The following is a 27456-nucleotide window of genomic DNA, read 5'->3' as shown; positions in this document are numbered from 1 at the left end:
TTGTTTACCTTACTTTTTGCCATTAAAGTTTTCTAATTCATTAAAAAAACTGTTGTTGGAGTTGGAGTACTGCCAAATTAAAAAAAATTGGGATTAAACTGTAGGTATTGTAAAACGTTAGGCACTCGAGTGGTTTTGATTGATCACCTGATCAAAGTACTGCGAGTACCTTACTTAGAAAACGCCAGTGCTCACAGTAGAATATGGCGACGATTTATGACGTCATATATTTCCCTAGGATACTGTGGCAGTATACTGGCAGTCCATAACGGAACGAATTTTTCTACAGTGATAGCACTGTGCAGTGCTCGCAGTGCATATCGGAACATACCCTCAATTAGTGCTTAGGCAGTCCCGCCTCTTATTGGTAGTATTGACATCCTCTTTGCCTTACTAAGTTACTCTCGTTTGCCGTACTACTCGAAAGTGTCTCTTTGGTGATCTGGATATGTATTTACAGTTTTTGTTCAATATTTTAAAAATATAAACTGACGAGGGCGCAGGGCAGATAAACTAAATATTATTATTTATATTACGATAGGAGATAATTTAGCTAGAATTTGAGTAAACATCATGAATGTACGCGTGATCTATATTATTATAATAACAATTACAAACATAATCAGCTGTTTTGTTAATTGTAAGTAAAACAATTATTTAGCTCCAGGTATTTATTTTATTGCTTTGAATTACAAAACTTGAAATACTTAGCATTTAGTACTGATATCTCATGATGATTTTCGTTCTCTGTGATATATGTAATACATTTCTGTGCTAATTGCCTTTTCTTACTAATAGGTACCATACATCATAATTTAAAGTATTTTGAAACAATACATGCATCGAATTTGAAACATCATGTTGTGAAACGTGGAATCAAGCAATCTTCTCATCCTTTTAACAAAATTAAGGAACTGAATTTTCATACACTTGGCAAAGATTTTAAACTGATATTGCATCCACATACAAATGTGCTTCATTCAAACTTTAAAGCATATTCTGTGGACGGTGATGGGAATAAAACAATTGTTCATATTGGTGAGTTAAACAGAAATCTTATTTTCCAAAAGATATCTCAATATTCATGTATAGTTATGCTAATAAATCAGAAGAAGGTGTGCAACTCAAAAACACTTCAAAAGTTCATGTCACAGCTTATTGTAGTGCACAATTTCCTTTTTTGTTCTTATTTTGAGTTCCCATGGCAGCCTTTCTAATGCTCTCTTACTTAAATGGCATTGTTTGTGGTGGCATCAAGGGGTGGGTCCCTGCCTTCTCTTAAATATGGCAAGAGAAACAGTGGCCAGTCCATATCATCATATTTGTAAATGTGTGCCACTTCTGGTGCCGGGTTGATTCTAAATTCTGATTTTGTTGTGTAAAATAAAGTTATATAAAAATACTTCACTTGTTGAAAAATGTTTGCATAATGCATTTATTTTTAAGGAGTTAGTATATATTTATCTATCTACTGTGCTTAATAAGTTTTATTCCTATGAGTTTTTACTCTTTCTAACTTACAAGTTGAGTTATTTTGTTGCATTAGTTTGCGTAGATAGTATTTCTACTATTTTGTAAAATGCTGAATCAGTAAATAATTATAAGAGTGTGGCAATGAGTTTTCTAATGCTTTTCTCATTTATGCTCAACTTTGCTGAATCGGTGTAATTTTTTTACCTTTATAAGAATAAATTAATTTTTTCTTATTATTTTAATTTGTTCAAAACTCTGCCAGTGTTTGGTGTACTCTAGTTATGTTATTGGTAAAGTTTTTGATGAAATTTTAAATTATTATAATTATGAAATAGAAGTACACCCCACAGTAAGTGATCACTTCTGCTCATGTAATTGTACATATGAACATTATGATAATAATAGTGTAGTAAATATATTTTTGTTGATAATCAAATGTCAAATTGATTTCATAATTACATATGAATATTGGTGAAACCAATCAAATTTTGTCTTAAAAACTATTTTTGAATTACTTAAGGATTTTTTTACTATGTTTTTAGATCAAGAAAATTTCTACACAGGAAGAGTATTTGGTGAAAGTTTGTCAGATGTTAAAATGCATATTGATAATGGAGTTATAACTGGCATAATACATACACCAGATGAAACATATCACATTGAAGTATGTATGATTTTATTTCATTTATAGTTTATATGGATATAAATTTATCCATTGGTCTCTTCTCCTTTAAAACTGATTTCTGTACATTTGTACAGAAATCTTACTTTATATTACTACCTAGCATTTAGGATATCACACTGGAGCCCTAAATACATTCAACTAAATGAGATCCATGTGATTCCTGTTGTTGTTGCAATCACTGAGGTCACATATGCACTACGCGGTTACCACAGCGCGATGTGCCAGATGGCCTACAGCAAGGTGCTAATATGTATGAGAACTGCGATGATCAAAAACATTGGCCGGCTGTTGGCCGCCAGTCTTGGCGGTAGCAGGGGTGGCACGCCTGGCGGCGTGCTACATCTGTGGTTACTGCCTCGTTCGCATAAGCCCTTACCCTCAGGAAACTTGTTCAATTATTGTCCTTATCACTATTCTTATATGAAAAGTAAATAAGTAAACAAAAAATTGGTAGTAGAACAACTTCAGTCTTATTATACAATTTAGTTGATAGAGCTTTATTCCACGATTATAATGCTACCAATACAAGGTAATGCACCATTTTCAAGAAAATAACGAAAAACGTTCTAACCTCAAAACGGGTAAAACACGTAAATAAATGCACGGAATAAATAATTGTATGGAAAATATAGGAAATAAACGATAAGTAATTTTTGTTTTTTTTTACTGGCTTTACAACTATTAATAATTGCTTCTATTGGGCAAAATTGTGAAAAACCTGACAAACAAGCCTCTATTGGGGAATGTATTAGTACTAATGTACAAAAATATAACGATGAAGATTTTTCTTCAAATAATTTAAATTAAGTTATTTGACAAGGGAGGACAACTCTTGCAATATCATACAAAATAGGCAACATTCACCAAATGTAAAGAGATAATCATAATATAAAGCTGATAAATATTGTTCACCAGAACATACTAGGAATCTCAAGCAAAGAATTAGTATACAGGGGATTTCAGGGGCGATAAATCGATCTAGCTAGTTTCAAATTAAAAAAATGTAGTTTTATCCGTGTTTTAATGAGAAACAGCTACAATAACATTAGAATACAAAGCTTAATTTCGCCACTGTATACACGACTATAATAGCTCTGTTGGGACATTGGGTGATCCGGAAAGCAGAAGACCCCGATTCGAATCCAGATATCCTATTAGTTCGTAATTTTTTCAAGTTTTGTACATTATTAAAAATCGTCGTCCAGATATTAAATATTTATTTATATTCTGATGAATATAATTAATCTCATTCAATTTATTTCTTCATCAGAATATAATCTCTAATTTCAAAATGAAACAATTAAATATTAGAATTATATATTATCAGTAATTGATACATTTTGTGTATTTACAGCCTTCTTGGCGTCATCTACCTCATTCGGATGATAAGACAATGATAACATACAGATCATCTGATATTCGGTACAGTTGGTCTGGTTCAAAATCAGATAAACCTCGTGTATGTGGATATGTGAAGGAAGGAAAAGGTATTAAAAAATAATTATGTAGGCTCATCCCCATCCAAATTTAAATGTGTGGTGCATATATTTTTTTATGGAATAGGAGGACAAACGAGCGTACGGGTCACCTGGTGTTAAGTGATCACCGCCGCCCACATTCTCTTAGAACACCAGAGGAATCATAAGAGCGTTTCCGGCCTTTAAGGAAGGTGTACGCGCTTTGAAGATACCCATGTCGTATCGTCCCGGAAACACCATACAAGTAAGCTAATTTCACAGCTTTGTAGTACGAGGAAGAAAGCTCCTTGAAAACCGCACTGTTGAGGACGGCCACACATCCAGATGGTGGGGATAATATTCTAACTTGTGGCGTGTCGTGTGAAGGTGGAATTCGGCGGCAGGAATCAGGTTAAACAGCTCTTCGGAACACTCCCCGTGATAAATGCGGTAGAAGACACACAATGAACCAACGTCTCTACGCAACGCCAAGTGATCCAGCCGTTCACAGACGCTGGGTCCCCGACAATTCGAGCTGCTCTGCGTTGCACGCAGTCCAAAGGATCGAGCTGATACTGGGGTGCACCAGACCAGAGATGACAGCAATACTCCATACGTGGCCGGATGCCCGCTTTTTAGAGCGCTAGAATGTCGGCCGGCTTGAAGTATTGCCGTGCTCTATTATTGACGCCCAGCTTCTTCGAAGCCAATTTGGCTTTGCCCTCCAGATCTCCACGGAATTGGGAATCGCTCGAGATTTCGAGACCCAGTATTCCGATACTAGGCGAGGCTTTAAGGGAAGTGTTGTCGAAGAGTGTGTCATTCCTCATGTGCAACGGCGGCATGGATGGCTGGTTGAAGTAACCAAGAGCAGCTTTCGACAACGATCAGAACTTGCGTGTTCCGTTCTTTCCGGTAACTGGAAAGCTGCTCGCCGATTTTAAAGACGTGCTTTGACTTCGCACGGGCGATTTGCCTTTTAAAAAATCTCTAGGCACGGCTTTATTTATTCTTTAGAACTTTGCAGTTCGGATGTTTTGAGCTCAGCGCCGCAACCCAAGTTCGATACGCCTATTTTTTGCAGTCAGATGCTGCTTTAACTGACGCATCGAACCAGGGCTGTGATCTGCCACCGATCGGTACTTCAGAGTTTGGTATAAAAATATCCATGCCCTGCAGTATCACATCGGCTACTGCAACGGCGCAGGCACTAGGATCATCCGAAGGGAAACAAACCTTGCCCCAAGGGTAGGATGCAAAAAAGGAACGCATCCTATCCCAATCTGCTGACTTGTAGTGCTAAACGCGACGGGTCGCTGGTGGTCTGAGGGCTTGGCGTCGGATAGGCACTACACTCCTGACCCGGCAATGGTCGGACGTTCCGAGAGGGGCGTCGACAGAGACCTAGTAGCTATCGGGATGTGTAGTCAGTAGAAGATGTAATAAGGACGGCATGTGGCTATCCACATCCGGAAGCCGCGTTGGCGACTCAACCCATTGGGACAGACCATACGCCAATGCAAAATTATGCACAGATCGCCCTGCGTAGTCTGTAGTACGTGATCCAAACCATTCGGCATTGTGCCCGTTGAAATCACCCAAGACTACGATTTCAGCGGAGGGGATCTGTGCATCATATCAAGATAAATAATACTCTGAGCTATAGGTTTCTCTACCTTCTCTTGTATTAAGAGTTATTGAAATGGGAATTTTAAATGGACATGGACATAATATTATAGAAACTGCAAGAAAGGAGTATTATTGCACACAGTATGAAGGAGATTTGCACATTATGAAAAAAAAAACCTTTGTCAAATTAAATAGCAAAACAATTTAGGTCTCCGCTGCGCACCAACTAGATACCGCACTACCTAAGAACAATAGCTTTTTTATTACGGCAACTATTAGATGCTTGTGTTGGCATCTTGACACTAAATTGCGTATCCTTTATATAGTGAATGTGGATTTCCATCCATGACTTTCATGATCATATATGGCCTGGTACAAAGTACCATAAATAAGAATTCTTGTATGACAAGTGAAGATTGCAGTGAACACAGAATATGAACCACAAATGTTAGTAGTTTTTCCATTATTTATCCCGTATTTTCCGTATTTCCTATCTTTTAAGATATAAAAAGATTTTAAAATCTTTAATAATTATCATAACAATCTTAAAGTTAACACGATATTTGTTTGTCTCAGAATTGGAGGAGGCTGGAGATGAAGAAGGTGAAGATTTGGAGACCATACAAGAACAGTCTGAAAAAGATAAATATTTGGATCAAACAGTAAACACTGACCAACCATTATCCACACAAGATTCAAGCAATGTTAAAGCAAACACTAGAAGTGGGAAGAGAGTTAAAAGACAAAGTGATTATGAATACACACCCACTAAAACCAGGTGCCCCCTACTTTTGGTTGCCGACTATAGATTTTTTCAAGAAATGGGGGCAAGTAACACCAAGACTACAATAAGCTATTTGGTGAGTAAAAACATAAAAATAATACTGTTCTGTAACGGAGATACAGCGCGCAGAAAGGTAAGCGAATATATTGTTACTGTAACCGATTATGATTAACAACTCAGCCACTCTTGGCATTAGCTTCTTACTATTTATATATTAACTACTAGCTAACTCACACATTGACAAATAAAAATTGGTCACGCATTGCCGATCTGTCAGCTTGTCTATACACTAGTCTATTCTTAGTCTATGGACTTGTTATGACATAGACACTGTCAACATACTGCACTGCATATATTTCATGAAGTTCTTAGCCTTAAATGAAGGCCTCTCCAAGGAAATTTTATCAGTGGTGCAGAAAAACTCCGCCCGGATTGACGCTGTAGAAAAGGAGATTGCTCGGATTGACACTGTAGAAAAGGAGATCGCCCGGATTGACACTGTGGAAAGGAAGATGGGGGAGATGGAAGCAACTATTCATCAGCTCAATAGGAAGGTCGTGTGTGGGGGTCCTTCAGCCAACCCAGGAGTCACCTGCGGAATCACATCGACCAGAAGTTTGAAAGTACCCCCCTACGACGGCAAGTCTTCCTGGGCCGCCTTCAAGCTACAATTAGAGATGGTCAGAAGAGCAAGTGGTTGGAGTGACCAAGAAGCACACTCTGCCCTCACACTAGCGCTCCGTGATGAAGCACTTTCCGTATTGGAAGCACTCGGCGTTGGGAAGGAGGAAGTAAACTATACGGACCTTCTTGACGCGTTGGAGGCACGTTATGGCGATAAACACCTTGAGCATGTGTATCGGGCGCAGCTTAAGGACCGCAGTCAAAGGGCCAACGAAACTCTGCAGCAGTGGTCCGTCGAAGCTGAGAAGCTAGTGCGTAAAGCAAATCAGTCGTCGCCAGCTGCAATAGGAGAAATGTTGCTCCAAGTGTTCATCGATGGAATACGGGACGCCGAAGTAAGAGCAGCCGTACGGCTGAGTCATCATACTAGCTTGAAGGAAGCGGTGGCACATGCGTTGGAAGTGGAAGCGGTTCGCCACGATTCTTGGGCGTTGAGACTCCGCAAAATTGTACCAGCAGATTCCAGCCGAAGGCAAGCATATAGCCCAGTATGCTATGGGTGTGGGGAGCGAGGACACATTAGGAGCACTTGCCTCAGGCGTGAGAGCATAACGCAAGGTAGGAAGGATGCGGCGGTCTCAACATCACCGCTGGAGCAGCAGGAAAACTAGAAAAGGCCAGGGCAGTGGGGTGGACGCTGGCTGGTAAAAGCAAAGCCCCAAGGATCTTCGTTAAGCAGACATGTGACGGAAACACTTTAGTTATAGAGGGAATGATAAATGGAAAATCTTGCCGTTTCACTTTGGATACGGGAGCCTCACGTACAGTCGTTAGCCAAAGAAGACTAGAGAGCATCGAAAGACGACATATGCGAGAAAATGCAAACTTAACTCTCACAACAGCTACCGGCCAGCGCATACCAGTCCAGGGAGAGAAGATCGTGGCCATGAAAATCGGTAATACGTTGTACTGGCAAAAAGTGGTAATCGCGGATATCACAGATGACTGCATCATTGGGTTGGATTTTCTTCGAAATCATCAGTGTACCATTGACATGAAACATGGTGTATTGAAGCATGGAGGTGAAGAAATTCCAATAAAAGGCGGAACTGTTGGGAAAGTGTTGTGCTTACGAGACACTACTTTAAATCCGAGATCGCAGATCGTAGTCCCGGTAGTCCTGCCAAGAGATGGCAGAGGAAGACCTTGTAAATGCGCTTTAATAGAAAGAGAGACATCGGACACGAAATGGATCCCAGCCAGGACTGTTGTGGGAAACTCCCAAATTGCGATGGTTCCCGTGTTTAATCCTCATGAGGACAAGCAAATCATTAGGAAAGGAACAGTGATAGGAGGTTGTGAGGAGATAGCTTGGTTAAGAAAGTGTGAAGAAGGGAAATTTCCTGCTACGCTACGCCAGGATATTCTCGAAGAACGACGGTGACATCGGAAGAACTGGTTTGGTGAAACACATGATCGACACAGGAGACACTGTTCCGATACGGCAAAGACCAAGACGTATTCCGTTTGCACGTGAACAAGAAGTGGAAGACATGATTCGGGATATGAAAGAAAATGGTGTGTTAGAACCGTCATCTAGTCCATGGTGTTCTCCAGTGGTTCTGGTGAAGAAGAAGGATGGATCAACTAGATTTTGTGTGGACTATCGGCGTTTGAACGATGTAACTAAGAAAGACAGTTATCCATTGCCAAGAATCGATGACACATTAGATTCACTTTGTGGCATGACGTGGTGCTCTACTCCTGATTTGCAAAGTGGCTACTGGCAAGTCGATCTGGACCCTAAAGACAAGGAGAAGACGGCTTTTTCAACCGGTAAAGGGTTATGGCAGTTCAAAACAATGCCCTTCGGATTATACAACGCCCCAGCTACTTTCGAAAGGCTGATGGAACATGTGCTGGCAGGTATGTTGGGAGAAACCTGCCTTGTCTACTTGGATGACATAATCATTATGGGACGAAGTTTTGAAGATCATCTTAAGAAGCTCGAAAAAGTCTTCACAAAACTGCAGGGTGCCAACTTGAAGTTGAGTCCAAAGAAATGTTCCTTCTTTCAACGTCAGGTGAATTACTTGGGGCACGTTATCTCGGAGCAAGGCGTTGCGACGGATCCTGCCAAGATAAGTGCTGTCAAAGACTGGCCGACGCCGACAGAAAAGACACATGTGAGAGCATTTCTAGAACTATGCTCTTATTATCGACGCTTTGTGAAAGGGTTTTCCGATGTTGCTAAGCCCTTACATCGACTGACGGAGGAGAAAAGAGCCTTTTCCGTGGATGAAGAATGCGAACAAGCTTTCTTAGAGTTGAAGAAAAGGCTATGTGAATCACCTATCCTCGGATATCCTGACACAGAGGGAAGATTCATAGTGGAATCTGATGCTACAAACACCGGAATTGGTGGAGTACTATCTCAGAAGAGAGGAGATCAAGAAGTTGTAATTGCATACTTTAGCAAATCTTTATCAAAGCCGGAGAGAAACTACTGTGTAACTCGTAGGAAGTTACTGGCCGTGGTGGACATTACAACATTTCAAAAAGTACTTGTTGGGTCGCAAATTCCTCGTAAGGACTGATCATGCCGCCTTGAAGTGGTTACTAGAATTCAAGAATCCGGAAGGACAAGTGGCCAGATGGATTGAGCAACTTCAAGAGTATGACTTTGAAATCGAGCATCGAGGAGGAAAAAGTCATGGAAATGCAGATGCGTTATCTAGAAGACCTTGTCCGATGGAATGCAAACATTGCATTCGTCAGGAGGAGAAAGAGAATTTTATGATCCGGCTGATCAGAACAGATTCGATCGACGAAAACTGGAGCAACGGTGCAATGAGGAGAGCTCAGGAAAATGATAAGGATCTTCAACCACTTTTACATTGGCTAGCAAGTGGATCACTTAAACCAAAATGGTCTGAAGTGGCTAGACACAGTACGGCTACCAAGAGTCTCTGGGCACAATGGAACAGTTTGGTGATGCATGACGGGTTGCTCTGCCGTAAATGGGAAACCCCGCAAGGAAAGTATTGCCATCTGCAACTGGTCGTTCCCAGGGAGAAGGTGAACTAGATTCTGAGAGCTTATCACGATGGTTCTTCAGGTGGACATTTGGGAATAAGAAGAACTCTCACAAAAATTAAAGAACGATTTTACTGGTTGCATTGTCGTGATGATGTGGAAGACTGGTGCCGGAAATGCAAGAGTTGTGCTGCTGTCAAAGGCCGGACCCGAAGCAGAGGAGCTATGAAGTTGTGCAATGTTGGGGCGCCGTGGGAAAGAGTAGCTCTGGATATGGCCGGACCGTTCCCAGTCACCAAATCTGGAAACCGTTACATAATGGTGGTGATGGATTATTTCACGAAGTGGCCGGAAGCATTTGCTCTACCGAATCAAGAAGCAGTTACCGTTGCGACGAAGCTGGTGAATGAAGTTCTCTGCAGATTCGGTGTGCCCTTGGAGTTGCACAGTGACCAAGGGCGGAACTTCGAGTCACAAGTATTTCAAGAAGTTTGCAAGATCTTGGGAATCCATAAGACCAGAACTACGCCATATCATCCACAGTCTGACGGGATGGTGGAGAGGTTTAACCAAACATTGGAGTGACATCTGGCAAAAGTAGTGGACAGTCATCAGGATAACTGGGATGAGTACATTCCACTGTTTCTTATGTCGTATAGAAGCGCAATACACGAGACGACAACGGTGACTCCTGCGTACGCCAATTTTGGAAGGGAATTGAAATTGCCAGCTGATTTACTCTCAGGAAGTCCACCGGATACTCCGAAAAGTATAACAGAATATGTGGATGAGTTACGGAAAAAGATGGTTGACAACTACGAGGAAATTAGAACAACTGGGCTTAAGGCAAGTGAACGGAACCCGGAAGACCCGCTACGATCAAAGAGCTAATATTCCTAGTTTTGAAGAGGGAACCCTGATTTGGTTACACAATCCTGTAAGGCGAAAGGGGAAGTCTCCGAAGCTCCAACCAAGTTGGGAGGGACCATACAAAGTAATCACAAGGATAAATGATGTGACTCTCAGGATCCAGCGTACCCCTCGAAGTCCCCCGAAAATCGTACATGTCGATCGGGTGGCTAAGTACTACGGAAGCAACGATGATCGGGACGATCATGTCTTGGGAGTATTCGAACCCTTCGAAGTATATGACGAGAGTTGTCAGACTTCAAGACATAGTTAATTTCAACAGCTCCGTCAGCAATACTCGTAGCTCAGCGGAAAAGTGTTTACTTTAGACGCTGTAAACCCGGGTTCGATACACCTACCAGTGTATGGATTTTTTTGGGTTTTGTAAAGTTAAAGGAAATTTCTAGTAAGTTCAGGATCAAATCGAACAGAAAAAAAGGGATGGAAAATGTGTAAGCAGGATAAAAATAGTTAAAGAATTTTCTAGTACAATTTAAATTTAAAGATGGAATGGGAGAATCATTTTGAAAATAGAACGGATCCGGGGGTATATAAGCCGTACTAAGCGTGGCCTACGGCAGTTCTAGTTCTGACTCGAAAGTGTAAAGAAGAAGAAGAAAAGAAGAAGTAGTGAAAAGTGGAAGTGTTCCAAGAGGAAGAAGATAGAAGAGACTTAGTGTTCAGTGCGGTGTGACGCGTTGAAGGTACCGCCGCCCACAAGAGGAACAGCGGCAGACCGGCGAAGTGCAAGTTCAGAAAAAGTGAACGCAAATAAAGACTCGTTCCTATAAGCGGAGTATTATTTCCAATCCCTGACCCACTCCCGTGTCACTATCTTTGACTTATTTCATCTGGAGTCCCCCTAAAAATGAGATCTGGAAAGGTCTTGAAACGACGGGTTAACTAAAATAATAATGTAACTTATACCCAAAAATCTAATGTAAAAACACAGTTACAGTTACGCGCGTTTTAATCCTTTAAAAGTGTTTTATTTAAATAATATAAATATGGATTGTTAGGTTTGAATTTTGTTCATATTATTTTTCAACATTTTAATATCATAATACTTTGATTCCATTGTATAGGTATTCCTTACCTTTATTAAATATGTTGATAAAATATAATTTTCAGATAAGCTTAATAGATCGGGTTCACAAGATCTACAACGACACAGTGTGGCAAGATAGGCAGGTTTGTTTTCAATTATATAATATTACTAGCTGACCAGACAGACGTTGTTCTGTACATAATAAATAAAATACCGTTTTTGATGAATTTGTCAATAATTTTTCGTTGTAACATAATAATATGCTCCTTGTTGTTATAATGAAATTGTTTCACAGCAGAACTGTCAAACCGCGCGTCAAAAATACTCTCACAGAAAATATGTCCAAACAAAACAAATATTGGAAATAAAAATAATTATGGGTCCCAAATCGAAATAAAAACTATCCTATCTCTTAAGTTGGACTAAACTGCACTCCATGAAGTAATCCCCATTGAAATCCGTTCATTAGTTTAGGAGTCCATTGCGGACAAACATTGTGACACGAGATTTATATATATTAAGATATGATACATGTTATGCAGTGTTCAATAGAATATTATTTTGAATCATAACTAAAACAAAAAGTTCAGTCTTCTCTTAATCTGTAACACAAAAGTACCAGGTTGAAGTTGGTTCCTAAAATTTTCTGACGTTTGCGTCATTCGTTATTTTTTTGGTTTCTTCGTCCATTATTAGGACAGGCAAAGGGTTCAAGCCCATACAGCCGTATTCATTATCTAATCTAAATATCTAATTGTCAAAGCCATCTTTGCAAGCTTTTTATAAAATTGTTCTTTCTAAAAACGTAGAATAGCACGAGGAATATAACATTTTAATGATTTTTGCTTCTTTAGACCAAAGAAGTATAACTTCTTGCGTGTATGCATACTTTTTATTTGAAGGTTATAATTTGATTGTGTATTTGCTTTACATTTTGCAGGATATGGACGGCTTCAAAGGCATGGGGTTTGTGATAAAGAAGATATTGGTACATTCGGAGCCTACCCGCGTGCGAGGTGGCGAGGCGCATTATAACATGGTGAGGGAAAAGTGGGATGTTCGAAATTTACTGGAGGTAAGTCTGATGCAAGAAACAAGTTAAGGTCTTAATTTTTTTCCCCAACATTTTTCATATGCAGTTTTTGACATTCCATTTGCATTACTTTTACCAGTGAGACTTGCCGGCTTGTAGTCGCTCCGTTTTTCTGCCGTGAAACAGTAATGTGCCATAATTATTGTATTTCAGTTTGAAGGGCGCGGGAAAGTAATTTTAGTGGGTTAATAACACTTAACATCAAAAGGGTTAAAATTAAAAACCCAATTGAGATGCGGCTCAGATTTTTGGTCTCACTTGAAAATCATGAGCGGCTCCGAATTTTAATGGACAGGGCGTGTTACTTAATATTGGTGAATGTCTTGCTCGTCTCTTCTTGTCATAAAAAACATTTTGGTATGTAAAGTGATACAACATATAACTCAAACGTCAATACTCAGCGACTTACACAGAAAAGTTAAAAAAGTGAATATATTATATAAAGCTAGCGTGATATTGACGAAACTGTAAATATCTGAGATAATTTTAATGTTAACATTAATAACACAAATTAAATTAAAAAAAAATATTAAAGACATACGACATATACAACCTGACAACCTGAAAGTTGAACAAATACATCAAGATTTATGAACTTTACGTCGCGCGAACGGTTGGCTCAGTGGAAGAGCGCTCGCACGGAACGCGAGCGGTCGCGGGTTCGAGTCCCGCATCGTTCATAAATTTTGTTTTTAAATGTAATTTGTGTAATTAATCCCAGAAGTGGGGGTTATCACTTTAAAATAAAACAAATCATTAATAACTTGCAATTTTTGAGCAAGTGTAATGTAGGTAATTGTTTTTTGCAAGAGTCATGTATGTCGTTAGAAACACCATAGATGGAATGCCATTTATTTAGATCGTCTTAAACTCGGACTTCCTAAACATTTCATTTGTACACCTTTTTCTCTTTACAGGTTTTTAGTCGCGAATATTCTCACAAGGACTTCTGCTTAGCCCATCTGTTTACGGATTTGAAATTTGAGGGAGGGATATTGGGTTTAGCTTACGTTGGCTCGCCTAGGAGGAATTCAGTCGGTGGGATTTGCACCCCAGGTTTGTATTTCATTAATTATCAATTTATGTAGAGTCAAAGTAAGAAAAACTTCGTTACAGATTTAGAATTGATTCTGTCACCAGGTTGAGATCTTTCAGTACCTTTGGAAACTGCTGCACTCACGGATACAACATTAAAATATTTTATGACAATGAACAAAAATGGGTAACAAAGTTTAAATAATAATAATAAAAGTTATTTCTCAAACATTACAATAATTAATAATAGTTAGTAGTTACAAGTTACAAATAGTTCTAAATTATATTATTAATTATTTACATACAAAACAGGGAGCAAAGACAGCTAAACTAGTATGAACTGTGTTTCAGCTGTCAGTGACTTCTCGGTACAAGACATCATTACCTATATGGTCAATCAAATTATCAAAATCAGATAACATAAAATAAACAACACTTATAATAAAATGAATAACACTTCCCTTAAAGCCTCGCCTAGTATCGGAATACTGGGTCTCGAAATCTCGAGCGATTGCCAATTCCGTGGCCATCTGGAAGCCAAAGCCAAATTGGCTTCGAAGAAGCTGGGCGTCATCAATAGAGCACGGCAATATATCAAGCCCCACATTCTAGCGCTCTACAAAGCGCAGGTCCGGCCACACATGGAGTATTGCTGTCATCTTTGGGCTGGCGCACCCCAGTATCAGCTCGATCCATTTGACCGCGTGCAACGCAGAGCAGCTCGAATTGTCGGGGACCCAGTGCTCTGTGAACGGCTGGATCACTTGGCGTTGCGTAGAGACGTCGCTTCATTGTGTGTCTTCTACCGCATTTATCACGGGGAGTGTTCCAAAGAGCTGTTCAACCTTATTCCTGCCGCCGAATTCCACCTTCGCACGACACGTCACAAATTAGGATATCATCCCCACCATCTGGATGTGTGGCGGTCCTCCACAGTGCGGTTTTCAAGGAGCTTTCTTCCACGTACTACAAAGCTGTGGAATGAGCTTCCTTGTGCGGTGTTTCCGGGACGATACGACATGGGTACCTTCAAGAAAAGCGCGTAAACCTCCCTTAAAGGCCGGCAACGCTCTTGTGATTCCTCTGGTGTTGCAAGAGAGTGTGGGCGGCGGTGATCACTTAACACCAGGTGACCCGTACGCTCGTTTGTCCTCCTATTCCATAAAATAAAAAGTATAACTTCTAAGAATGTGTGTGTTTGTCTGTGTAAATGACCCTGAGAAAAGACGGGATGAATTACTACCGTGCTTTGTGCCTGTTTTTAAATAACATGAACTTTAATTACAATTTGTTAAGTTCAGTACAGAAGCTATAGGATGACCATTTAATAGTCTTTTTTTAATTAAAGTGTAACATATACTTTGTATGTAAATTGTAACTAGCTATTAATTGTAGCATGCCAAAATATTTATTTGCAAATAAGGAACAAATGAAGAACACATAACAAATGGATTTTTTTATATAACTTTTCCAACCTGCTAAATCAAGTTATTACTGGATTTTTTTAGAACATTTACGCACGTATACGTATTTGTACGTATTATATGACGCAGTTTCGGCCTCGTTGTCACTTTCACCCGAGAAAGTGTAGCAAGGAGTATTTTATTTATATTTTATTTATATGTGTGATATTCACCAAGAGCCAAGACCAAAATGGTATTCAGCCGCGATCAATGTTTAATTAAAATGAATGGCTTAGAGTTAATTTCACCAATGAAGTAGAACCTGATTAGAACAATTTGAATTAAGTTTACGTAAACGAGATTACAGCATCACCAACACAAACTCAGTTATAGGCTACATGCGTTTATATGATGACTTCCGAATTTTCGAATTAATCATACGAGAAACATGTTAATTTTAATCTTGTTCATAATTATCGATATGACAGTTTTGACATACAGTGGTGGACATATAGTTAGAAACACATTTACAAACACACAAATCTTAAACATTATACAAGATACTTTGCAGTAACAATTTTTATTTAGAAATGAAAATTAAAACAACAAGAAGCATAAAATATGTTCAATAACTTATCATTTATTACATAAAACAACAAAAATACGACTTAACAACTGTCGTTTAAACATATTTTTTTTTACAAACAACTAAATGTCTTTTAAGGTATCAACAATGATGGACAGCTTATTATTAGAAACAACAGAAAAATACAGTAAACATTTATATAATTTATAAGAATAAGTAAGCAATAATATATTGTTATAATTAATATTTAATTGCGTAGCCTTTATTGTTAATGACAGCTCTGCAACGACGTGGCATGATTCAAGCAATGTCAGATAGTTTTCGATTGGGATTGAGTTCCATGCTTCCACAAAAGCTTCGTAGAGTTATTTTTGACTGGCTTTGCGTTTGTTTGAAACTTTCCTCTTAACGACATCTAACAGATTTTCAAAATTGCTTAAACCCAGACTATTTGCAGGCAAGTCTAAGACGGAAATACGTTGTCGCTAATAAGACATTTGATACTGTTGGCCGTGTGTTTAGGGCCACCAGGAAAGATCCAGGTTGTAGGCAAATGGTCGTCAGGGTGGGGAATAATTATGTCCTCTAACATGTTTTGGTACTGAAATTGATCTATTTAAGGTTCAATATTTCGATCAAATGCAACTCCTATTAGTAGGTATGTAGTATTAGTATTGTATCGCTTTAACTTTAATCGAGGCCAAGACTGGCATTTGATCTAATTCAAGTAAATTTGAGTTTTACTAAACTTGTAAAGTAGTGTCTTAATATGTAGATATATTAATTATTAATGGTGTGTGTGGTGGTGCCTTCCTCATCTGTACAAGTACATTGTTCATCTCTTCACGCTTCCTCTTTGCACGAATGTGTGTGCCAAGACGACGCTTTAGGAATTTCAGAGCACGCTTGTCCTTTGATACCTTCAACAATTCCATAGCTCTCTTCTCATAAGGTGCATGTCCAACTACTTCTCGGACCAGATCTCTTACAAATTTTGAGTGTTTTGTTTGAAGACCCTTTAGTCTGGCAGGCCTAATTTTGATTGCTTTATCGGTTATACCTTTCTTTCCAGCAGAAATCTTTGTTGTTTTGTGGCCTTTACGCAGACCCACTGCGATTTCGAACCGGGGTGCCATGTCGACTTGATGGACGACAACTTTAGAAGGACCTTTAGAACGAACGAAGGAACTTTAGAAGAATGTCATTGGTGAAATAAGGGCTTATCTAGTTAGAATTAATTACTTGTAACAGCATAAATTAAATGATGTAACTGCTGTTACGAAAGTTTTCTTACTATGACTGTGTGTAATATTTGCCTGTTTTATTTATTATTGCTTGTAACACACATTTTTATATATTTTTATTTGTTTTGTGTTTGTTTTATTTGTATTCTTTTATTGCTATTTTTTTGTTTACAGTTCTTTGGGGCGGCAATGTGAGTGTTTTTTTATTTTATTTTATGCTATTATAAGTGTTTTTGTGTTTATTTTTGTTATTATTTTTATATTTTTTCGTAATTTCATTAAGATATCAGTCATCGAGATTAGCTGGAATAACCGACTCTGGTAGATTGCTTTTTATACTAAATCTATATCTTGTGCCACACCATGGTGCGGAATAGAGTTGCTAATGAAAGACTGGAAATGAAGAGATTTTAGGAGGCCTTGGCCGATTCGCAAAATTTACAGAAAATTAGTAGTAATATAGATAAAATTATAGATTACATTAAGTATATCCTGTGTATAAGTATATCTATATTGTTTATCTGAATAAAAGGCTACTATTATTATAACATATTCTCTTGTTATTCTATTTACCGAACTTATGCACGCACGAAGTTATACTTCTTTGGCCTAACAAAGAAAAATCCTTATAATTATTTATTACTCGTGCTATTCTACGTTTGTAGAAAGAACAATATTGTAAAAATCTAGCAAAGATGGCTTTGACAATTAATTATTGAATAACGAATAAGGCTGTACGGGCTTGAACCCTTTGCCTGGCCTTATTAGGCCATGGACGAAGACTCCAAAAAAATAACGAATGTCGCAAACGTCGGAAAATTTTAGGAACCAACTTCAAACTGTTACTTTTGTGTTACAGTGAGGTGCGCGCATCTTAAAATTTCACTCTCATCATTTTTTCATAACGCGTCTATAGAAGTATAACTTCAAAAATGTCATCCGCGCCATTTTGAGGGCTGGCGTTCTAATAGTTCTCAGCATGAATCTTTGTGAAATCTAAATATTTATATTATTAGTTTGTTGCCTATGCCCTTGTATCCTACTAATATTATAAATGTGAAAGTTTGTATGTCTGGATGTATGTTTGAACTTCTGTAACGCAAAATCTACTGAATAGATTTTGATGAAACTTTACAATAAAATAGATTACACACCAGAATAACACATAGACTATAATTTATAAAACTGTCGTGTGAATTATACAAAATATAAAAGAAGTGTGATTGTTACTAATGAATACAACTAGCGCCATCTCTTATCAACTAGCAAGCAAACGATCAATACAATTTATATGGCAAAACAACGTTTGCCGGGTCAACTAGTAGCGTCATATATTTAAATCAACACTTTTGAAGTTATATTTCTTTAGGAGCCTTATGAAAAATGATGAGAGTGAAATTTTAAGATGCGCGCGCATCACTGTAACACAAAAGTAACGTTCACAGGTTAAACTTGGTTCGTAAAATTTTCTGACGTTTGCGTCATTCGTTATTTTCTTTTGGTTTTTTCGTCCATTTTTAGGACAGGCAAAGGGTTCAAGCCCATATAGCCGTATTCATTATTTAATAATAAATTGTCAAAGCCATCTTTGCAAGTTTTTTACAAAATTGTTCTATCTAAAAACGTAGAAAAGCCCGAGGAAAAATCATTTTAATTATTTTTGCTTCGTTAAGGAAAAGAAGTATAACTTCTTGCGTGCATACATAAGTACACACACACACTTTTTTTTAATGTATTAATCACCTTTCTTTGCATAAATGTGATTTGCAATGTTTTATGGTGTAGAATACTTCAAGAATGGTTACACGTTGTACCTGAACTCTGGGTTGAGCTCGTCGCGGAACCACTACGGGCAGAGGGTGATCACGCGCGAAGCCGACCTGGTGACGGCTCACGAGTTCGGCCACAACTGGGGGTCGGAGCACGACCCGGACGTAGCCGAGTGCTCGCCCGCCGCCAGCCACGGCGGCTCTTACCTCATGTACACCTACAGTGTCAGCGGCTACGACCTCAACAACAAGGTTGTATAATATTATGTATGTTCATAGGCACATTAGGGAAACTGTCAGACTGTCAGAAGAAGCGGCGCAAGAAACTCTCCCAATATCATAACCATAATGTTAACAACAGGAGCAGACATAAACTTATAATGCCTAATACTCGGCTAAGTCGAGTTAGTAAGTGTTTTGTGGGGCGATGTATATGCTTTTACAACAAGATCCCAGAAAATGTACAAAACAAAAGTATTACGTTATTCAAACGAATTGTCAAAAAATAACTAAAGAAGGGGTGCTTTTTAAGATATTATTAAAATAATAATTTTTTCTCGATAAATCTACAAAGTTTGAAGGAAATCTAGCCGTTTAAAGTGGGTCAAAATTGCGCCCAAAGAAGTCGGTTACAAACATACAAACATACAAGTGAAGCTAATATAAAGCCTTTGTGTGGTAAAGGTTACTATAACATACATCACTTTCTTAATGATACCACAGATTGGGAAAGGAGCTCAGGCTATTTATATTAGTTTAATCGTACAATATTACTTTGTAAACATATTTTTTCGATGAAAAAAAAGCCGGCTGAGTTTTTTTGCGCCCATTCTTCTTAGGTCTGAGACATTCGTTTTGGAATGGGTGGTAGTTTTTGACTTTCAATAAGTGATGTCACATCCTATTTTTAATATTAATATTTGAATTTGAATATAACTGGACCGCACCACGCGGCCACAGTGCAATTAATTTTATGACTAGCTCATGGTATTTGGCCTACCCATTGCAATGCAGTGCCGCTTATGATTCTGGAAAAACCCAAAAATTCTTATCGGCACTACTTTTACACTCGTCACCTTGAGACATATGATGTTAAGTCTCATTCACCCAGTTTTTTCACTAGCTACGGCGCCTTTCAAGACCGAAACACAATAATGCTTACACATTCCTGCTTCACGGCAGAAATAGGCGCCGTTGTTGTACCAATAATCCAGCCGGCATCCTGTGCAAAGGTAAATAAATAGTGCACTGCAATTCGATGCACAAGTATTTGGAGGCACAGATATGGTTCCCCCGAAAGAATACTGAATGCGAAGAGGTCATCGTAGATAACTATGTTATATACCAATCATATCTCTATTTTTTTTTATGGAATAGAACAAACGAGCGTACGGGTCACCTGGTGTTAAGTGATCACCGCCGCCCACAATCTCTTGCAAACCACCGGCCTTTAAGGAAGGTGTACGCGCTTTTTTTGAAGGTACCCATGATGTATCGTTCCGGAAACACCGCACAAGGAAGCTCATCAACTCTATCTAAAGGCCAAGCTTTTGTCAATGCCTCGTGATTTTTCAGTGGCAAATGATGATGCGATTAAATAATAATTGATTCTTGTTTTATGGAAGTTGAAGACAAATAGAAAGAAAGAAAGAAAGTTTATTCATGACGATATAGTACAATAAAACATAAAACAAAATTAAGAAATATTATTTTCAATACGTCACAAAGTGGTCCCAACTCAGCATATCTGCTGGTTTGAAAACCAGCGCTGGTCTTCCGTTGGGCCATTTGGTGACGTCGCCATAAAGATAATTAAATAGTAACTAATGCGTAGACTGAGTAAATACGATAATGTATTAGCTTGTCAATTTCTGAAGTTTCTTAATAAGCATACGGGTCATCTGATACTAAGTGATCACCGCAGCAGGAGAGGAGGAATCACAAGAGCCGACCTTATAAAGCTTCGAATAAGAGTAGATATAAATTTGACAACACATTGGTAGGTGGCGGGCAAGGATCATACCCGGGGCTCGGTGGTGAGAGTCAACGGTGGTTCAACGTATTGCGCCACCGACTCTTCTTCTTTATATTAACTAGGTATAACGGCACGTTGCAGAGATTTTCCCCGTGCAGCCTGCGCTCGATCAGGAAGGTGTTGCAAGCGAAGTCGGGGCGGTGCTTCTCGGAGCCGGAGGAAAGCTTCTGCGGCAACCTGCGGGTCGAGGGCGGCGAGGAATGTGATGCGGGACTGTTAGGTAGGTGATGTGATCCAAACATCTATCATGAAACAGAAGATGATGGTAAAGTTGTTGTGGAGTGTGTGTAATAACAGTAGGAAGAAGTGTTAAGTAGGCGTGGTTCATTTTCATCGCGAAATCGCAAGTGTGTTTTTATGTTACAAGGTACGGACCGACGTGCTCATTACTAGCACGAAAGCATTGCTTTGCACGTGTGTACTGTAATGAGCATACTTATTTCGAGCATGCTTAAAAATCAATCGACGTTTGATTTTCGAGCATGCTACCTGAGGCGCGGGTAGAAGGGGGCGTGCTCCGAGTGCGTCTGAACAGGTTTGCTTATTAGCATGCTATTATCGATTTGATCTCGATCCGCGGCGGGCGACTGTTTTTGCGTCAAATTAAAATAAAAACGAAAATTGAACCCTCAATATGTCGCGTTGGGGAGAAGAAAAAACTTTGCTGTTTGTGTCACATTATTAAAGTTACGAATGTCTGTGGAACACACATTCTCCTTTATATAAAAATAATATTGCACGAAATGCTTATAAATGAGTATACTTAAGCAAGCATGCTTATTGCTGGCAAATGTGAACAGTTGCATGAGCATGCTAACCTTAAGCATACTTAAAAGCACGCTTTTTTTGAACACGTCTGTCCGTTATAAACCTTTATAGCTTTGACTTTGATAAGTATTGGTAAACGAGTAATTATTGTAAAAATAATTGTTGAGACATAAAGGATACTCGAGGACGGGATATTTGCCGATCATATATGAGATAATATCATAAATGAAGAAAAAAGAAAGTAAAAAACAAAAGAAATGAGACTATAATTTTATTACGTACCTTATTAGAACGAGAATCGAGTACCGACCAAATACCTCCTAATAGCGTTAATTCCCCAGACATACTTGATACAGCATATTTCATGTATATTGAGATGAGTTGTAATGATATTGATGTATAGGTACATAATTATTATGTACTTTCTACACGAGGAGTTTTGGTAACGAAAATCTGAACTAGGTCTCATCTCTGAGATAGCGCGTTGTAGCGTTGTAACGACAGACTCGTCATCTTCCAGGTATCTTTTTCTTATTTAATTTCTTTCTTCATTAAGATGACTTGTATAGTTTGAGCATAGATAACAGCTATGTCTAGCGTGTCTCATTAACATATTTTAAAACATCCTGGGAATAATAATACATGTATGAATTGAATGTGCCTTAAGGACGCGTTTACGAATCCGACAAAAATAAGATAATTTTCGGTAGAGTTTGAGAAACTAATTCTAACAAAACTAAAAATTGCCATAAATAGATTACTTCTTTATCTCCAATTAGCGGGAAATTTTTGCTTTGAAATTTTGATATTTTATGTCGTAAAAACGATTATCCGTTAACTCTTCACACAAAATTGACGAAATGAGGCTTCATTCAGGATCAGTTTTCTGCTACTACTTACATAATTTTGTCTCTTAAAAATTACGTAAGGAATGCAGATATAATATTTTCAAAAACACGGGAAATAAATTAATGAATATGTTATAAATAATCTCATAAAAAAATATAAATGAATCGTCTAAAATTCATATATTTTTCTGAAAAGCATGAGCTTTAAAGTGTGGTATTAAGGGTTATTTTATTGTGTCACTCCGTACGCATTGCACAAAAAGATCTATCGAAACAACGTCAGTCCGCGCTCGGCCGCCGTCGTGGGTAGACACTGTGTCAGTTGTAAGCAGCAGCTCGTACTCGAAAAGATCGCTGTACGAACATGAATATTTTGTATAAGCTATACAATACTGTCTTTGATACTTTACATATTTTGTAAATAGTCAGATTTTCTAAAAATTGTTTCTTATTTTTTTTGTAGAATTAGTGATTTTTAAGTTCATCCCTAAATATAAGGTCTATATTAAATCGACATCGGGTTAAAATTTAAATTAAATTAAATTTACCTTAAAAATTTAAATTAAAAAAAAAAATACCAACTTCTTCGAATATCGGGTCAAAATCGAAATCCAAGATGGCGCCTATGAAATTTACCAACTTCTCTTCATGGGTGTCACTTTCATGGTTTTCGGGGTCAACAATAACGAATATCGGGTCAAAATCCAAATCCAAGATGGCGCCCATGAAATTTACCAATTTCTCTTCATGGGTGTCATTTTCATGGTTTTCGGGGTCAAGAATAACGAATATCGGGTCAAAATTCGAAATTCAAGATGGCGCCTATGAAATTTACCAACTTCTCTTCATGGGTGTCATTTTCATGGTTTTCGGGGTCAAGAATAACGAATATCGGGTCAAAATCGAAATCCAAGATGGCGCCTATGAAATTTCCTAACTTCTCTTCATGGGTGTCATTTTCATGGTTTTCGGGGTCAACAATAACGAATATCGGGGCAAAATCGAAATCCAAGATGGCGCCTATGAAATTTACCAACTTCTCTTCATGGGTGTCATTTTCATGGTTTTCGGGGTCAACAATAACGAATATCGGGTCAAAATCGAAATCCAAGATGGCGCCCATGAAATTTACCAACTTCTCTTCATGGGTGTCATTTTCATGGTTTTCGGGGTCAACAATAACGAATATCGGGTCAAAATCCAATTCCAAGATGGCGCCTATGAAATTTCCTAACTTCTCTTCATGGGTGTCATTTTCATGGTTTTCGGGGTCAAGAATAACGAATATCGGGTCAAAATCGAAATCCAAGATGGTGCCTATGAAATTTCCTAACTTCTCTTCATGGGTGTCATTTTCATGGTTTTCGGGGTCAACAATAACGAATATCGGGTCAAAATCGAAATCCAAGATGGCGCCTATGAAATTTACCAACTTCTCTTCATGGGTGTCATTTTCATGGTTTTCGGGGTCAACAATAACGAATATTGGGTCAAAATCTAAATCCAAGATGGCGCCTATGAAATTTACCAACTTCTCTTCATGGGTGTCATTTTCATGGTTTTCGGGGTCAACAATAACGAATATCGGGTCAAAATCGAAATCCAAGATGGCGCCCATGAAATTTACCAACTTCTCTTCATGGGTGTCATTTTCATGGTTTTCGGGGTCAACAATAACGAATATTGGGTCAAAATCTAAATCCAAGAAGGCGCCTATGAAATTTACCAACTTCTCTTCATGGGTGTCATTTTCATGGTTTTCGGGGTCAAGAATAACGAATATCGGGTCAAAATCGAAATCCAAGATGGCGCCTATGAAATTTCCTAACTTCTCTTCATGGGTGTCATTTTCATGGTTTTCGGGGTCAACAATAACGAATATCGGGTCAAAATCGAAATCCAAGATGGCGCCTATGAAATTTACCAACTTCTCTTCATGGGTGTCATTTTCATGGTTTTCGGGGTCAACAATAACGAATATCGGGTCAAAATCGAAATCCAAGATGACGCCCGTGAAATTTACCAACTTCTCTTCATGGGTGTCATTTCCATGGTTTTCGGGGTCAACAATAACGAATATCGGGTCAAAATCCAATTCCAAGATGGCGCCTATGAAATTTCCTAACTTCTCTTCATGGGTGTCATTTTCATGGTTTTCGGGGTCAAGAATAACGAATATCGGGTCAAAATCGAAATCCAAGATGGTGCCTATGAAATTTCCTAACTTCTCTTCATGGGTGTCATTTTCATGGTTTTCGGGGTCAACAATAACGAATATCGGGTCAAAATCGAAATCCAAGATGGCGCCTATGAAATTTACCAACTTCTCTTCATGGGTGTCATTTTCATGGTTTTCGGGGTCAACAATAACGAATATTGGGTCAAAATCTAAATCCAAGATGGCGCCTATGAAATTTACCAACTTCTCTTCATGGATATCATTTTCATGGTTTTCGGGGTCAAGAATAACGAATATCGGGTCAAAATCGAAATCCAAGATGGCGCCTATAAAATTTACTAACTTCTCTTCATGGGTGTTGTTTTCATGGTTTTCGGGGTCAACAATAACGAATATCGGGTCAAAATCCAAATCCATGATGGCGCCTATGAAATATACAAAATTTTCTTCATTGGTGTCAAATGACTGTAAATACATCGTCAAAATTAGAATTCATTCATGAACTTAAATTTTATTTTAAAAGGCCTGTCTCACAATATCCCACATGCTAAATTAATTCTTCATTCCCGAAATATTTACGTTTCTACTTTTCACCCACAATATTTACAAAACACATTCCGTTACCAATCTAATTAAAAAATCTCAAAATTTTAGTTTGAAAGACTTATCTAATGATACCCTACATGCAAAAAAAATTTTCATCCTCTTTTTAACCAAAAGAAGCTCTACCCTTCTTATCAATTATTACCACCATATTATGTCAAGAAGAGTTATTTCAATAGATATTGTAATCATAAGGTATAAGCTATTACATAAATGTAACGTATATCTTCCTTAATTCCGCATTATTTTCAAAAGACCAAAGGAAATGTCATGTATCAAACCAGAATCTAACTTTCAAAGACCTATCCAACGATACCCCACAAGGTTAGTCTCCAGTATTTTTTTCAACTCCACTTGTAGGGGAGGTGTCCTTAGGGAGGAAGCTACGTCCAAAGCACCAGACAACACAAGAAATGGCGTGCGTACAAAGTACACATGTCAGAATTGAAACTTATTTGTGAAAACCAATTTTTAAATCTCGTTTATATTAATAATTATCCTAATCTGTTCTCTAAACCAATTTATTTTTCTCAATATTAGAAATTATTAGATGTTTTACTAATTATTATTACTCATGAAACCTGTACAATACAAAGCTAGTAGGGAAGATGTTCTACTTACTCGCGGCCGCGCGCTAAACCTACATGATACAATGCTAGTAGTGAATTTGTTTTACTTCATAGCGGTAACGTCTGCTTCATACTACATTCGCATTTTTTCACTCTATCTCAATCAGACTCAATCTCCCTCCCCTCTTCTTGGATAAAAACGTCCTTCATTTTCGTGACACTTTATTCCGTTTCATCCGTAAAAATTTTACTCTCATGCGGGCAAAGAAGTTTCACTTCAAAAATGATCCCAAATTCGTTCTTTGCACCCTCGAGAACCTCGAATACGATATCCATATTGCTGAAATCATAATTTTGCGCAGCGGCCATCTTGTATTTCAAAAGTGATCCCAAAATCGTTATCTGCGTCCTCGATAACCTCGGATACGATACCCATATTGCTGAAATCATAATTTTTCACGGCGGACATCTTGGATTTTAAAAATGATCCCAAAATCGTTCTCTGCACCCTCGATAACCTCGGATCCGATACCCATTTTGTTGAAATCATAATTTTGCGCGGCGGCCATCTTGGATTTCAAAAATGATCCCAAAACCGTTCTCTGCACCCTCGATAACCTTGGATACGATACCCATATTGCTGAAATCATAATTTTTCATGGCGGCCATCTTGGATTTAAAAAAAACTGCGTTTACTGCACACGACGTTATGCAACGGAACTGCCATCTAAAGTTTCAATATTTAACTACTAAACGAATACACCAACCAATTATCAAAAATACATATGTATTAAAAAAAAAAACAAAATTCAAACTTGCTAAAGTATCAAATTCATTTGATTCCCGCTATTAGCTTTAAGTACGTGTATGTGTTTGAGCGGTGTCAATGTAGTGGTGCGATTCGATACCTCTCTGTTTTGAGAACGCGTCCTTAACGTATGACGGTGTAGTTCACACTCGTAATAAGGTCAATAATGAACCTTATAGATAACCGTAATAGGTTTATAATTGCATTCACTGCACCATCTTCGAAGAAATAGGTACTGGTGTTAGTTGTTAGCCAATTGAATGCAGATTATTAAAAAGTACAAATGATTGTTTACATCTTCTGTTCTATCGATAAATAAATGCTAAAATGAAGACGTAAGTTATATGAAATAACGGACTATGGTTTTATGTAGAACAAAATTCGCGTAACCAAAGCTACTAATAAAATAGTAGTCCAATATTAATTAGGTATTAATTTACGTGAGTTTGCCTAACTGTTAGTATAAATGGATTAAGTTACAATTTTCGTTAATTGTATGGAGATGTTCTAAGTGTATTTCAATTTTACGTTCTGCCTGTAAATACAATGTGCGCCTGTCGCGCCACCTCGAACGCGGGCGACATCTTGTTGATTCGGTTTACAATTATATTTATTAGGCACTTCAAGAGAATACATATTAATTAATACATGTGTGTAATATGTATAACATATACAGTGTAATATGTCTAATTTTGCAATTGTAATCGTTTTAGTTCTAATGTATTAAGAATGATTTATTTGATGAGCTCTTTTTGCATAGGACGAATTTAATTTATTTTAATTTAAATTTAATTTCTCGTAGTTTTAATTAATTTCAAATTTTGAAATACTTTTTTTTTGTAATATATATTGCTTATTAATTTTGCTAAAA

General features: G+C 38.0%; 2 protein-coding genes across 4 annotated transcripts in view; one reads left to right on the top strand and one right to left on the bottom strand.

Moving 5' to 3' along the window:
* Positions 1 to 413: 413 nt before the first annotated feature.
* LOC126967438 (ADAM 17-like protease) overlaps positions 414 to 27456 on the top strand; it is a 37915-nt gene continuing 10872 nt past the window's right edge. Inside the window, exons 1-10 of one of the 3 annotated variants that reach the window (XM_050811901.1) lie at positions 414 to 640; positions 799 to 1038; positions 2016 to 2137; positions 3513 to 3645; positions 5821 to 6104; positions 11729 to 11788; positions 12586 to 12720; positions 13656 to 13794; positions 17181 to 17197; positions 18792 to 18958. In XM_050811901.1, coding sequence (XP_050667858.1) covers positions 574 to 640; positions 799 to 1038; positions 2016 to 2137; positions 3513 to 3645; positions 5821 to 6104; positions 11729 to 11788; positions 12586 to 12720; positions 13656 to 13794; positions 17181 to 17197; positions 18792 to 18824 — 1230 coding nt within the window. In that variant the 5' untranslated portion in view covers positions 414 to 573 and the 3' untranslated portion in view covers positions 18825 to 18958. Of the gene's footprint in view, positions 641 to 798; positions 1039 to 2015; positions 2138 to 3512; positions 3646 to 5820; positions 6105 to 11728; positions 11789 to 12585; positions 12721 to 13655; positions 13795 to 17180; positions 17198 to 18791; positions 19028 to 20891; positions 21031 to 27456 lie in introns of those variants that run through there. The other 2 variants (XM_050811899.1, XM_050811900.1) reach the window with 2 other exon arrangements.
* LOC126967370 (60S ribosomal protein L36-like) lies at positions 16527 to 16939 on the bottom strand. The gene has a single exon (XM_050811806.1). It carries the CDS (start codon positions 16896 to 16898, stop codon positions 16527 to 16529), a length of 372 nt encoding a protein of 123 aa, XP_050667763.1. The 5' UTR covers positions 16899 to 16939.

This window comes from Leptidea sinapis, chromosome 13 (assembly GCF_905404315.1).
Source record: "Leptidea sinapis chromosome 13, ilLepSina1.1, whole genome shotgun sequence".
Taxonomy (NCBI): domain Eukaryota; kingdom Metazoa; phylum Arthropoda; class Insecta; order Lepidoptera; family Pieridae; genus Leptidea; species Leptidea sinapis.
Note: the sequence above shows the minus strand (reverse complement) of the source record. Positions and strands in the feature narration are given on the sequence as shown.

Excerpts from the sequence above, each read along its gene's own strand:
- LOC126967370 (XM_050811806.1), bottom strand. The coding sequence starts at position 16,898 with ATGGCACCCCGGTTCGAAATCGCAGTGGGTCTGCGTAAAGGCCACAAA.